This window comes from Zonotrichia leucophrys, chromosome 1 (genome assembly GCF_028769735.1).
Source record: "Zonotrichia leucophrys gambelii isolate GWCS_2022_RI chromosome 1, RI_Zleu_2.0, whole genome shotgun sequence".
Lineage (NCBI taxonomy): Eukaryota > Metazoa > Chordata > Aves > Passeriformes > Passerellidae > Zonotrichia > Zonotrichia leucophrys.
Window position 1 is genome coordinate 2,810,854 of NC_088169.1, and position 15,152 is coordinate 2,826,005.

The 15,152-nt window shown below is 33.7% G+C and overlaps 1 protein-coding gene across 1 annotated transcript in view; it reads left to right on the forward strand.

Annotated features, from left to right (window-relative positions):
* TTC3 (tetratricopeptide repeat domain 3) overlaps positions 1–15,152 on the forward strand; it is a 129,905-nt gene that overhangs the window by 23,547 nt on the left and 91,206 nt on the right. The window contains exons 7-12 of the mRNA XM_064705239.1: positions 706–829; positions 5,550–5,635; positions 8,122–8,216; positions 10,023–10,085; positions 11,399–11,453; positions 14,774–14,924. Coding sequence (XP_064561309.1) covers positions 706–829; positions 5,550–5,635; positions 8,122–8,216; positions 10,023–10,085; positions 11,399–11,453; positions 14,774–14,924 — 574 coding nt within the window. The remainder of the gene's footprint in view (positions 1–705; positions 830–5,549; positions 5,636–8,121; positions 8,217–10,022; positions 10,086–11,398; positions 11,454–14,773; positions 14,925–15,152) is intronic.

A 15,152-nucleotide genomic window follows, 5' to 3' on the forward strand; every position in this document is an offset into this window, starting at 1 on the left:
TAGATTAATAAATTTTTCTGGATTTTCTGTGTTCCCCGTGCTCAGGGCCTGTTCCCGCTGGACTGGGTGTGCTGTGTGGGGGCCCCGGTGCTGCAGGGCCTGGAGCACGTGTAGATTAGATTAATAAATTTTTCTGGATTTTCTGTGTTTCCCTGTGCTCAGGGGCTGTAGATTAATAAATTTTTCTGGATTTTCTGTGTTCCCCGGTTGCTCAGGGCCTGTTCCCGCTGGACTGGGTGCGCTGTGTGGGGGCCCCGGGGATGCTGCAGGGCCTGGAGCACGTGTAGATTAATAAATTTTTATTCATTTTCTGTGTTTCCCCGTGTCTCAGGGGCTGTAGATTAATAAATTTTTCTGGATTTTCTGTGCCCCCCGTGCTCAGGGGCTGTTCCCGCTGGGCGAGGCGCTGTGTGGGGGCCCGGGTGCTGCAGGGCCTGGAGCACGTGTAGATTAGATTAATAAATTTTTATTCATTTTCTGTGTTTCCCCGTGTCTCAGGGGCTGTAGATTAATAAATTTTTCTGGATTTTCTGTGTTCCCCGTGCTCAGGGGCTGTAGATTAATAAATTTTTCTGGATTTTCTGTGTTTCCCCGTGCTCAGGGCCTGTTCCCGCTGGACTGGGTGCGGGCCCCGGGGATGCTGCAGGGCCTGGAGCACGTGTAGATTAATAAATTTTTATTCATTTTCTGTGTCCCCGTGCTCAGGGGCTGTTCCCGCTGGGCGAGGCGCTGGACTGGGTGCGCAGCGCGGGGGACCCGGGGATGCTGCAGGGCCTGGAGCGCATGGGCGACTTCGGCCGCGTCATCCTGGCCATGTTCTTCTCGGAGTGTGAGTGCGCATGCGCGGAAACGGGGAAAGCCGAGTGCTGGGGAAAGCGTGACGTCACTGCTGGGCTTGGTGCCAGGCCGGGCTGCTCTGCTAGTTTATTGTTGTTATTATTATTATAATTATCATTATTATTGTTATTGTTATTATTGTTATTGTTATTATCATAGTCAAATTTCTTTTAGAAATCATGAAATTATTCCTGGTCTTATTTTTAGTGGGAATTCCTTTAGTGGGAATTTCTTTAGTGGGAATTCTTTTAGTGGGAATTTTGTTATAACAACAATAACAATATTAGTATTAATAATAATAGTAGTAATAGTAATAATAATAGTAATAATAATAATAATTTGGGCTCCTCCTGTTGCTGAATTTGTTGCAGCTTTTGGGGGCGGCTGGAGCAGAGCAGGATTTTTAGTGGGAATTTTTTTATTGGGAATTTCTTTATTGGGAATTCTTTTATTGGGAATTTTGTTATTGGGAATTCTTTTAGTGGGAATTTCTTTTAGTGGGAATTTTTTTAGTGGAAATTTCTTTAGTGGGAATTTCTTTAGTGGGAATTATTTCAGTGGGAATTCTTTTAGTGGGAATTCCTTTAGTGGGAATTCTTTTATTGGGAATTTTTTTAGTGGGAATTCTTTTATTGGGAATTCTTTTAGTGGGAATTCCTTTAGTGGGAATTCCTTTAGTGGGAATTTCTTTAGTGGGAATTTCTTTAGTGGGAATTCTTTTAGTGGGAATTTCTTTTAGTGGGAATTCTTTTAGTGGGAATTTTGTAATAACAACAATAACAATAACAATATTAGTATTAATAGTAATAGTAGTTATAGTAATAATAATAGTAATAATAATAATAATAATAATAATAATAATAATAATAATAATAATAATAATAATAATAATAATAATAATAATAATTTGGGCTCCTCCTGTTGCTGAATTTGTTGCAGCTTTTGGGGGCCGGCTGGAGCAGAGCAGGATTTTTAGTGGGAATTTCTTTATTGGGAATTTCTTTAGTGGGAATTCTTTTAGTGGGAATTCTTTTATTGGGAATTATTTTAGTGGGAATTCCTTTAGTGGGAATTTCTTTAAGGGAATTCCTTTATTGGGAATTCTTTTAGTGGGAATTCTTTAGTGGGAATTCTTTTAGTGGGAATTCTTTTAGTGGGAATTCTTTTAGTGGGAATTCCTTTAGTGGAAATTCTTTTAGTGGGAATTTCTTTAGTGAGAATTCCTTTAGTGAGAATTCTTTTATTGGGAATTATTTCAGTGGGAATTCTTTTAGTGGGAATTCCTTTATTGGGAATTCTTTTAATATGAATTTTTTTAGTGGGAATTCTTTTAGTGGGAATTTCTTTAGTGGGAATTTCTTTAGTGGGAATTTTTTTATTTGGAATATTTTTATTGGGAATTTCTTTATTGGGAATTTGCTCTTTGGGAATTGTTGATTGGGAATTTGCTGTTTGGGAATTGTTGATTGGGAATTTGCTGTTTGGGAATTGTTGATTGGGAATTCTTTTATTGGGAATTGTTGATTGGGAATTTGCTTTTTGGGAATTGTTGATTGGGAATTTGCTGTTTGGGAATTGTTGATTGGGAATTTGTTTTTTGGGAATTGTTGATTGGGAATTCTTTCAGTGGGAATTGTTGATTGGGAATTTGTTTTTTGGGAATTGTTGATTGGAATTCTTTTATTGGGAATTGTTGATTGGAATTTGCTGTTGGGATTGTGGATTGGGGAATTTGCTTTTTGGGAATTGTGGATTGGGAATTTGCTCTTTGGGAATTGTTGATTGGGAATTTGTTTTTTGGCATTGTTGATTGGGAATTTGTTTTTTGGGAATTGTTGATTGGGAATTTGCTGTTTGGGAATTGTTGATTGGGAATTTGCTCTTTGGGAATTGTTGATTGGGAATTTGATTTTGGGAATTGTTGATTGGGAATTTGTTTATTGGGAATTGTTGGTTGGGAATTTGTTTTTTGGGAATTGTTGATTGGGAATTTGTTTATTGGGAATTGTTGATTGGGAATTTGCTCTTTGGGAATTGTGGATTGGGAATTTGCTGTTGGGAATTGTTGATTGGGAATTTGCTGTTTGGGAATTGTTGATTGGGAATTTGATTTTGGGAATTGTTGATTGGGAATTGTTGATTGGGAATTTGTTTTTTGGGAATTGTTGATTGGGAATTCTTTCAGTGGGAATTGTTGATTGGGAATTCTTTTATTGGGAATTCTTTCAGTGGGAATTCTTTTATTGGGAATTGTTGATTGGGAATTTGCTCTTTGGGAATTGTTGATTGGGAATTTGCTGTTTGGGAATTGTTGATTGGGAATTTGTTTATTGGGAATTGTTGATTGGGAATTTGCTGTTTGGGAATTGTTGATTGGGAATTTGCTTTTTGGGAATTGTTGATTGGGAATTTGTTTATTGGGAATTGTTGATTGGGAATTTGCTTTTTGGAATTGTTGATTGGGAATTTGATTTTGGGAATTCTTGATTGGGAATTCTTTTATTGGGAATCGTTGATTGGGAATTTGCTTTTTGGGAATTGTTGATTGGGAATTTGTTTTTTGGGAATTGTTGATTGGGAATTTGCTCTTTGGGAATTGTTGATTGGGAATTCTTTTATTGGGAATTGTTGATTGGGAATTTGTTTTTTGGGAATTGTTGATTGGGAATTCTTTTATTGGGAATTGTTGATTGGGAATTTGTTTATTGGGAATTGTTGATTGGGAATTCTTTTATTGGGAATTCTTTCAGTGGGAATTCTTTTATTGGGAATTGTTGATTGGGAATTCTTTCAGTGGGAATTGTTGATTGGGAATTTGCTGTTTGGGAATTGTTGATTGGGAATTTGCTGTTTGGGAATTGTTGATTGGGAATTTGCTCTTTGGAATTGTTGATTGGGAATTTGTTTTTGGGAATTGTTGATTGGGAATTTGCTCTTTGGGAATTGTTGATTGGGAATTTGTTTTTTGGGAATTGTTGATTGGGAATTTGTTTTTTGGGAATTGTTGATTGGGAATTTGCTCTTTGGGAATTGTTGATTGGGAATTTGTTTTTTGGGAATTGTTGATTGGGAATTTGTTTTTTGGGAATTGTTGATTGGGAATTTGTTTTTTGGGAATTGTTGATTGGGAATTTGTTTTTTGGGAATTGTTGATTGGGAATTTGTTTATTGGGAATTGTTGATTGGGAATTTGCTGTTTGGGAATTGTTGATTGGGAATTTGTTTTTTGGGAATTGTTGATTGGGAATTTGCTGTTTGGGAATTGTTGATTGGGAATTTGCTCTTTGGGAATTGTTGATTGGGAATTTGTTTTTTGGGAATTGTTGATTGGGAATTTGTTTTTTGGGAATTGTTGATTGGGAATTCTTTTATTGGGAATTGTTGATTGTGAATTTGTTTATTGGGAATTGTTGATTGGGAATTTGCTCTTTGGGAATTGTTGATTGGGAATTTGCTGTTGGGAATTGTTGATTGGGAATTCTTTTATTGGGAATTCTTTCAGTGGGAATTCTTTTATTGGGAATTGTTGATTGGGAATTGTTGACTGGGAATTTGTTTTTTGGGAATTGTTGATTGGGAATTTGCTCTTTGGGAATTGTTGATTGGGAATTCTTTTATTGGGAATTGTTGATTGGGAATTTGTTTATTGGGAATTGTTGATTGGGAATTTGCTGTTTGGGAATTGTTGATTGGGAATTTGCTCTTTGGGAATTGTTGATTGGGAATTCTTTTATTGGGAATTGTTGATTGGGAATTTGTTTATTGGGAATTGTTGATTGGGAATTTGCTGTTTGGGAATTGTTGATTGGGAATTTGTTTATTGGGAATTGTTGATTGGGAATTCTTTTATTGGGAATTGTTGATTGGGAATTTGCTCTTTGGAATTGTGGATTGGGAATTTGCTCTTTGGGAATTGTTGATTGGGAATTTGTTTTTTGGGAATTGTTGATTGGGAATTTGCTGTTTGGGAATTGTTGATTGGGAATTTGCTGTTTGGGAATTGTTGATTGGGAATTCTTTTATTGGGAATTGTTGATTGGGAATTCTTTTATTGGGAATTGTTGATTGGGAATTTGCTCTTTGGGAATTGTTGATTGGGAATTTGCTGTTGGGAATTGTTGATTGGGAATTTGCTGTTTGGGAATTGTTGATTGGGAATTTGCTCTTTGGGAATTGTTGATTGGGAATTTGCTGTTTGGGAATTGTTGATTGGGAATTTGTTTTTTGGGAATTGTTGATTGGGAATTTGCTGTTTGGGAATTGTTGATTGGGAATTCTTTTTTTGGGAATTGTTGATTGGGAATTTGTTTATTGGGAATTGTTGATTGGGAATTTGTTTATTGGGAATTGTTGATTGGGAATTTGCTTTTTGGGAATTGTTGATTGGGAATTCTTTTATTGGGAATATTTTTATTGGGAATTTGCTGTTTGGGCATTGTTGATTGGGAATTTGCTTTTTGGGAATTGTTGATTGGGAATTCTTTTATTGGGAATTGTTGATTGGGAATTTGCTCTTTGGGAATTTCTTTATTGGGAATTTGCTCTTTGGGCATTGTTTTTTGGGAATTTGCTTTTTGGGAATTGTTGATTGGGAATTCTTTTATTGGGAATATTTTTATTGGGAATTTGCTGTTTGGGCATTGTTGATTGGGAATTTGCTGTTGGGAATTTGTTTTTTGGGAATTTGCTGTTGGAATCCCCGCTCTCCCCAGGGAAGCGCTACATCACCAAGGTGGCGCTGGAGGATTTCGATCTGGTGGCCGATCTGCAGGCCCTGACCTGCGACAGCTCCAGGAAGGTGAGAAACCCCCAGGCTGGGTTTGGGCATTGCTGGGGGGTCTGATTGTTCAAAAATCCCAAATTATTAAAGGGAAATATTTCCAAAGCTCGGGTGTTTCATTCTGACATCAAAAATTCACTTTATTGCATGAAATATTGAATATTGCGGTGCTGAGTTCAGTGAGTTTATGCACTGAACTCCTTAAATTCAAATTATTTCATGTCAGTGGGACCAGGAATAAACAAATTTATCCACCAAATGTATTAAATTCAGCAGTGTAAAAGTCATTATTTCATTTAAGTGGGAGCAGGAAAAAACAATTTATGCACCAAATTTATTAAATTCAGCAGGGTAATGATCATTATTTCATGTAAGTATGACCAGGAAAAACCAAATTTATGCACTAAATTCATTAAATTCAGCAGTGTAAAAATCATTATTTCATGTCAGTGGGACCAGGAACAGAAAATTTATCCACTAAAATTTATCCACTAAATTTTATCCACCAAACTCATTAAATTCAGCAGTGTAAAAATCATTATTTCATCTAAGTGGGACCAGGAATAAATAAATTTATGCACGAAATTTATTAAATTCAGCAGTGTAAAAATCATTATCTCATTTAAGTGGGACCAGGAAAAACAATTTATGCACCAAACTCATTAAATTCAGCAGTGTAAAAATCATTATTTCATGTCAGTGGGACCAGGAACAGAAAATTTAAACACTAAAATTTATCCACTAAATTTTATCCACCAAACTCATTAAATTCAGCAGTGTAAAAATCATTATTTCATGTAAGTGGGACCAGGAATAAATAAATTTATGCACCAAACTCATTAAATTCAGCAGTGTAAAAATCATTATTTCATTTAAGTGGGACCAGGAAAAAACAATTTATGCACTAAATTTATTAAATTCAGCAGTGTAAAAATCATTATTTCATGTAAGTGGGACCAGGAACAGAAAATTTAAACATTAAAATTTATCTACTAAAATTTACCCACTAAATTTTCTGTTCTGGTCCCACTGACATGAAATAATGAATTTTACACTGCTGAATTTAATAAATTTGGTGGATAAAATTTAGTGGATAAATTTTAGTGTTTAAATTTTCTGTTCCTGGCTTCACTTACATGAAATAATGATTTTTACACTGCTGAATTTAATAAATTTAGTGCATAAATTGTTTTTTCCTGGTCCCACTTACATGAAATAATGCCTTTTACACTGCTGAATTTAATGAGTTTGGTGGATAAAATGTAGTGGATAAATTTTCGTGTTTAAATTTACTGTTCCTTATGCCACTGACATGAAATAATGATTTTTACACTGCTGAATTTAACGAGTTTGGTGCATAAATTTGTTTATTCCTGGTCGCACTGACATGAAATAATGATCTTTACACTGCTGAATTTAATAAATTTGGTGGATAAATTTTAGTGGATAAAATTTAGTGGATAAATTTTCTGTTCCTGGTCCCACTTACATGAAATAATGACTTTTACACTGCTGAATTTAATGAATTTGATGCATAAATTTGTTTATTTTCTGGTCCCCCTGACATGAAATAATGATTTTTACGCTGCTGAATTTAATAAATTTAGTGCATAAATTGTTTTTTCCTGGTCCCACTTAAATGAGATAATGATTTTTACCCTGCTGAATTTAATGATTTTGGCGGATAAAATGTAGTGGATAAATTTTAGTGTTTAAATTTTCTGTTCCTGGTCCCACTTAAATGAAATAATGATTTTTACCCTGCTGAATTTAATAAATTTGGTGCATAAATTTGTTTATTCCTGGTAGCATTTGCATGTAATAATGACTTTTACACTGCTGAATTTAATGAGTTTGGCGGATAAATTTTAGTGAATAAATTTTAGTGTTTAAATTTTCCGTTCCTGGTCCCACTGACATGAAATAATGATTTTTACCCTGCTGAATTTAATAAATTTAGTGCATAAATTTGTTTTTTTGTGGTTGCACTGACATGAAATAATGATTTTTACACTGCTGAATTTAATAAATTTAATGCATAAGTTGTTTTTTCCTGGTCCCACTTAGATGAAATAATGATCATTACACTGCTGAATTCAATAAATTTGGTGTAAAAAATTTAGTGGATAAATTTTAGTGTTTAAATTTTCTGTTCCTGGTCCCACTGACATGAAATAATGATTTTTACACTGCTGAATTTAATGAATTTGGTGGATAAATTTGTTTATTCCTGGTCCCACTGACATGAAATAATAATCTTTACACTGCTGAATTTAATAAATTTGGTGTAAAAAATTTAGTGGATAAAATTTAGTGGATAAATTTTAGTGTTTAAATTTTCTGTTCCTGGTCCCACTGACATGAAATAATGATTTTTACCCTGCTGAATTTAATGAATTTAGTGCATAAATTGTTTTTTCCTGGTCCCACTTAGATGAAATAATGACTTTTCCACTGCTGAATTTAATAAATTTAATGCATAAATTTGTTTTTCTGTCCCCCAGAAGAGCGAGGCCATGAAGCAGAGAGGAAATGCAGAATTTGCCCAGGGAGCCCTGGGCTCTGCCATCGTCTCCTACACCAAAGCCATCGAGTTCTGGTGAGTTCATTGAGTTAATTGAGTTAATTCTGCTTTTTATTTGTTTTTTTGCTGCTCCAAAAGTCCTTTCAGGCCTTCAAATGAGCAAAAGGAGCAAGCCTGCAAGAAAAAATGAATTATTTTAATTATTTTAATATGGATAATTTTAATTTTAACTGTTTTAATTTTAAATGAATTCTTTTAATACTTTAAAAATAATTTTAATTCTTTGCTGTGGACAACCAAGAGCAACCACTTGGGGTGTTGGCTTTTGAAATGCTCTTGCAAATCTTGCCAATATTTATTATTATTTATTTTTATTCCCATGCAAAAGGAGTAAATATTTGAAATATTTCACTGCCTGAACATTCCCATATAAACCCATAGGATTTTCTGTGTGGAGTTTTTGCAGGCAAATCTGGTGAAAATTCAATTTTTTCCTCATTAAGGTTTTCAATAGAATAGCTATTATTAATTTCTGAGGTAGCTGAGAATAATTTAAATTAATTGGAAATTAATGGCCCAAAACTTAGAAATGATCCCACAATTCTAATGAACATTCCCATATAAACCCATATTTCTGTGTGGAGTTTTTGCAGGCAAATCTGGTGAAAATTCAATTTTTATTTATTTCTTCTCCTTAAGGTTTTCAATAGGAATAGCCATTATTAATTTCTGAGGTAGCTGAGAATAATTTGAATTAATTGGAAGTTAATGGCCCAAAACTTATGAATGATCCCACAATTCTAATGAACATTCCCATATAAACCCATATTTCTGTGTGGAGTTTTTGCAGGCAAATCTGGTAAAAATTCAATTTTTTCCTCATTAAGGTTTTCAATAGAATAGCTATTATTAACTCTGAACTGGCTGAGAATAATTTGAATTAATTGGAAGTTGCATTAATGGCCCCAAAACTTAGAAATTATCCCACAATTCTAATGAACATTCCCATATAAACCCATATTTCTGTGTGGAGTTTTTGCAGGCAAATTGGTAAAAATTCAATTTTTTTTCTTCTCCTTAAGGTTTTCAATAGGAGTAACCATTATTAATTTCTGAGGTAGCTGAGAATAATTTGAATTAATTGGAAATTAATGGCCCAAAAGTTATGAATGATCCCACAATTCTAATGAACATTCCCATGCAAACCCATGGGGTTTTCTGTGTGGAATTTTTTCAGGCAAATTGGTAAAAATTCAATTTTTTCCTTCTTAAGGTTTTCAATAGGAATAGCTATTATTAATTTCTGAGGTAGCTGAGAATAATTTGAATTAATTGGAAATTAATGGCCCAAAACTTATGAATGATCCCACAATTCTAATGAACATTCCCATATAAACCCATATTTCTGTGTGGAGTTTTTGCAGGCAAATCTGGTGAAAATTCAATTTTTTCCTCCTTAAGGTTTTCAATAGGAATAGCTATTATTAATTCTGAACTGGCTGAGAATAATTTGAATTAATTGGAAGTTGCATTAATGGCCCCAAAACTTAGAAATTATCCCACAATTACAATGAACATTCCCATGCAAACCAATGGGGTTTTCTGTGTGGAGTTTTTTCAGGCAAATCTGGTGAAAATTCAATTTTTATTTTTTTCTGCTTAGGGTTTTCAATAGGAATAGTCATTATTAACTAATTGGAAGTTGCATTAATGGCCCCAAAACTTACAAATGATCCCACAATTCTAATGAACATTCCCATATAAACCCATAGGATTTTCTGTGTGGAGTTTTTGCAGGCAAATCTGGTAAAAATTCAATTTTTTTTCCTTCTCCTTATAGAAATAACCATTATTAACCCTTCAAAATGTTATTTTTTCCAGCCCTACCAACCACCTGCTGTATGGGAACCGAGCTCTGTGCTTCATCCTCACCAGGCAGTACGGGTGAGCTGGGCAAAAATGGCAAGAAATTGGGAATAAATTGGCAAGAAATTGGGAATAAATTGCATTTTTTACAGCCTGGAACGTTGTTTGTGGCTGTGTGGATGAAAAATAAGTTATTAAGTTTCATTTTGGGGTGGAACTGGGGGAGATTTGAGGTCTTTCCCCAGCCCAAAGCATTTCCATAGTTTGGGAAAAAACCCCCAAACTATTCCATAGTTTCCATATGAGCTGCTGTTTTAGTCAATTTTTAATTTTTATATTTGCATGTATTAGACTTGTGTTTATGGGTTTTAAAAAAATTTTTAAATTTTTTGTCTTTTTTTATCATTTTGGGGGTTTTTTTGTTTGGGGATTTTTTTTGTATTTATGTTATTTTTGTATTTATTTTATTTATTTTTACACCAGCCTGGAGATTTTATATATATATTTCTTTATTTACACTTATTATATACATGAAATATACATATCATATATATCATATATATATCATATATATATTTTATAAATATCTTATATGTATTATATGTTTTATATATATGAAGATATCACATATATTATATAATATATATATTTTGTATTATATATCATATATAATATAAAGATATTATATATAAAATATAATATATAATATATATTTATTTTTTTATATATTACCTATTATATAGTATATATAATACATGTTATATGTATTATATAGTATAATATAGTATAATATATACTATACAATACATAATATATTATATATAATATACCATATATATGGTATATGAGAATTACTATATAATATATATGATAATATAAATATATGATATACGTTTATCTTTATATGTTATATATTTTATATATACTATATTTATATTATGTATAATATATATCATATAATATTTATCAAAATATATTATATAATGCTATTTTTTATATATGTATATAAAATGTATAAGGCTATAAATAACAAATTTTCTTTTTTCCCCTCCCTTCTCTCAGGAGAGCTGTACTTTTATATATTATATGTTATCTATTATATAGTATATATAATATACATTATATGTATTATATATTATAATATAGTTTAATATATAATATGTACTACATAATGCATAATATATACTATATAATATGTAATATATAATATTTAATGATATAAATATATGGTATTTGCTTATCTTTATATGTTATATATTTCATATATACTATATTATGTATGATATGTAATATATAATATCAAAATATATAATATTATTTTGTATATATGTATATAATTTGTATAAGGCTATAAATAACAAATTCCTCTTTTTTCCCCTCCCTTCCCTCAGGAGAGCTGTCCTTGATGGGAAAAGAGCCATCGTTCTCAAGCCTGACTGGCCAAAGGTTGGTTTCCTGCACATTCCAAAATTTTATTTTTCATTTTTTTTTTGGAATTCTAGAGCAAGATGAGAACCCAGAGCTGATTTTTAATGAACGGACCCAGAGCTTTGTGGGCTGAGGATTCTGCCAAGTGCAATTTGTTTGGGTTTTTAGGTTGAAAATGTTATTTTGTGGTGCCTGTCAGGGCTGGTCCAAGGTGTTTGGCGTGTGTAAAAACACAGAAAATGTGTATTGTGCTGGGAGTTATCAGCATAAATCAACAGTTTTAAAGTATTTAAAACTTTTATTTAAAAAATAAATACTTTTATTTATTAAAATAAAAATAAAAATAATTTTTAAAATATTATATTAAAATATTCACAATTTAAAATAAAATAATAATATAAAATATGTAAAAATATGTATGTTATATATTACATATATATATTTATATATATGTATATATAATACATATATATATATATAATATTTATAAAATATAAAATAAAATAAAAATACTAAAAATTTTTTAAAAAATTAGATATACAGAAAAATCCTGGTTAATGACCAACAGGTATTTCCCAATATACCTGGCCTATATGTAATATATATTACATATATCTATATTTTATGTATTTATGTTTGTATAATACATATATATATATAAATAGATACAAATATATAAGAATAAAATAATATAAAAATATTAAAAATTTAAAAAAAATTAGATATACAGAAAAATCCTGGTTAATGGCCAACAGGTATTTCCCAATATACCTGGCCTATATGTAATATATATTACATATACACATACATGCATATATATATTTTATATATATATGTGTCTATAATACATATATATATATAAAATAGAATAAAATAAAAATACTAAAAATTAAAAAAAAAATTAGATATACAGAAAAACCCTGGTTATTGGCCAGCAGGTATTTCCCAATACACCTGGCCTATATATGTAATGGCCCATATGCCTGGCCTATATGTATTATATATTACATGTACTTATATATATATGTATATATATATACATATGTATATAAAAATATATAAAAATATATGAAAATAAAATAAAATAAAATAAAAATATTAAAAATTTTTAAAAAAATTAGATATACAGAAAATTTCTGGTTAATGTCCAACAGGTATTTCCCAATATACCTGGCCTATGTATGTAATGGCCCATATACCTGGCCTATATGTAATATATATTACATATACACATACATGCATATATATATTTTATATATATATGTGTCTATAATACATATATATATATAAAATAAAATAAAATAAAAATATTAAAAATTAAAAAAAAAATTCCATATACAGAAAAATCCTGGTTAATGGCCAACAGGTATTTCCCAATACACCTGGCCTGAGGGAGAGTAAATAAGAGACACTGACAACACTGCAAAGTAGCTGAGATTGGAGAAGAAAAAGCAAATTTGCTCTTTTCCAAAGCAGAGGGGGCAAAAATAAAAGCAACCCAAATTTCCTATTTTAATTGTTCCAGTTAAAATGTGATTTTTCATTAGCTGAGAGCAGCATTGTATAACCACCTGCTGGATTACACAAAATTTACCTTTGTCCTGCCACTCCAGCAGCTTCACCCATTACCTCCCCCTCTCTTTGGCGTGGCTAAACCCTCAAAACCCCAATTTCAAACCCTCAAAATCCCGATTTCAAACCCTCCAAACCCCAATTTCAAACCCCAATTTCCAACCCTCAAAACCCCGATTTCAAACCCTCAAAACCCCAATTTCAAACCCCAATTTCCAATCCTCCAAACCCCAATTTCCAACCCTCAAAACCCCAATTTCAAACCCCGATTTCAAACCCTCAAAACCCCAATTTCAAACCCTCAAAACCCCGATTTCCAACCCTCAAAATCCCGATTTCAAACCCTCAAAACCCCAATTTCAAACCCTCCAAACCCCAATTTCAAACCCTCAAAACCCCAATTTCAAACCCACAAAATCCCGATTTCAAACCCTCCAAACCCCGATTTCAAACCCTCAAAATCCCAATTTCAAAACCCCAATTTCAAACCCACAAAACCCCAATTTCCAACCCTCAAAACCCCGATTTCAAACCCTCAAAACCCCGATTTCAAACCCCGATTTCAAACCCTCCAAACCCCAATTTCAAACCCTCAAAACCCCAATTTCCAACCCACAAAACCCCGATTTCAAACCCTCCAAACCCCAATTTCAAACCCACAAAACCCCAATTTCAAACCCTCAAAACCCCAATTTCAAACCCTCAAAACCCCGATTTCCAACCCTCAAAACCCCGATTTCCAACCCTCAAAACCCCGATTTCAAACCCTCCAAACCCCAATTTCCAACCCTCAAAACCCCAATTTCAAACCCACAAAACCCCGATTTCAAACCCTCCAAACCCCGATTTCAAAACCCCAATTTCAAACCCTCAAAACCCCAATTTCCAACCCTCCAAACCCCAATTTCCAACCCTCCAAACCCCGATTTCAAACCCACAAAACCCCGATTTCAAACCCTCAAAATCCCGATTTCAAACCCACAAAACCCCAATTTCAAACCCCAATTTCCAACCCTCAAAACCCCAATTTCCAACCCACAAAACCCCAATTTCAAACCCTCAAAACCCAATTTCCAACCCTCCAAACCCCAATTTCCAACCCTCAAAACCCCAATTTCAAACCCTCAAAATCCCAATTTCAAACCCTCAAAATCCCAATTTCAAACCCACAAAACCCCAATTTCAAAACCCCAATTTCCAACCCTCAAAACCCCGATTTCAAACCCCAATTTCCAACCCTCAAAACCCCAATTTCCAGCCCTCCAAACCCCGATTTCAAACCCCAATTTCAAACCCTCAAAATCCTGATTTCAAACCCTCAAAACCCCAATTTCTAACCCTCAAAGTCCCAATTTCAAACCCACAAAACCCCAATTTCAAACCCCCGATTTACAACCCTCAACACCCCAATTTCCAAACCCACAAAACCCCAATTTCAAACCCTCAAAATCCCGATTTCAAACCCTCAAAACCCCAATTTCAAACCCCAATTTCAAACCCTCCAAACCCCAATTTCAAACCCTCCAAACCCCGATTTCAAACCCCAATTTCAAACCCTCAAAACCCCGATTTCAAACCCTGATTTCCAACCCTCCGAACCCCAATTTCCAACCCTCCAAACCCCGATTTCAAACCCTCCAAACCCCGATTTCAAACCCCAATTTCCAACCCACAAAACCCCAATTTCAAACCCCAATTTCCAGCCCTCCCAACCCCAATTTCCAACCCTCCCAACCCCATTCCGTGTCCATTTCCTGCCGTTCCAGGGGCACCACCATTACTGCAAGGCGCTGGCGCTGCTGGGCAAGGCGGAGCTGGCGCTGGCGGCCAACGCGCGGGCACAGGAGCTGTGCCAGGGCAGCCCCGAGGGGCTGCGCGAGCTCCTCACACAGAGCCAGCGGCTGCGGGGCGGCCGGGGTGAGCCGGGCTTGGGCAGGATGAGATAAAAATTCAGTTTTAATTATGTCTTTTTGGGTAATTGGACATCCTGGGTAATGCAGAGCTGGGGTTGTGCAGAATGAGTTAAAAATTGAGTTTTAATTCTGCCATTTTTTGGTAAATTGGACACCCTGGGTAATCCATGCTCTTGCAGAACTGGGGGTTGGTCAGAATTAGCTCAGGTTTGAGTTTTAATTCTGCCTTTTT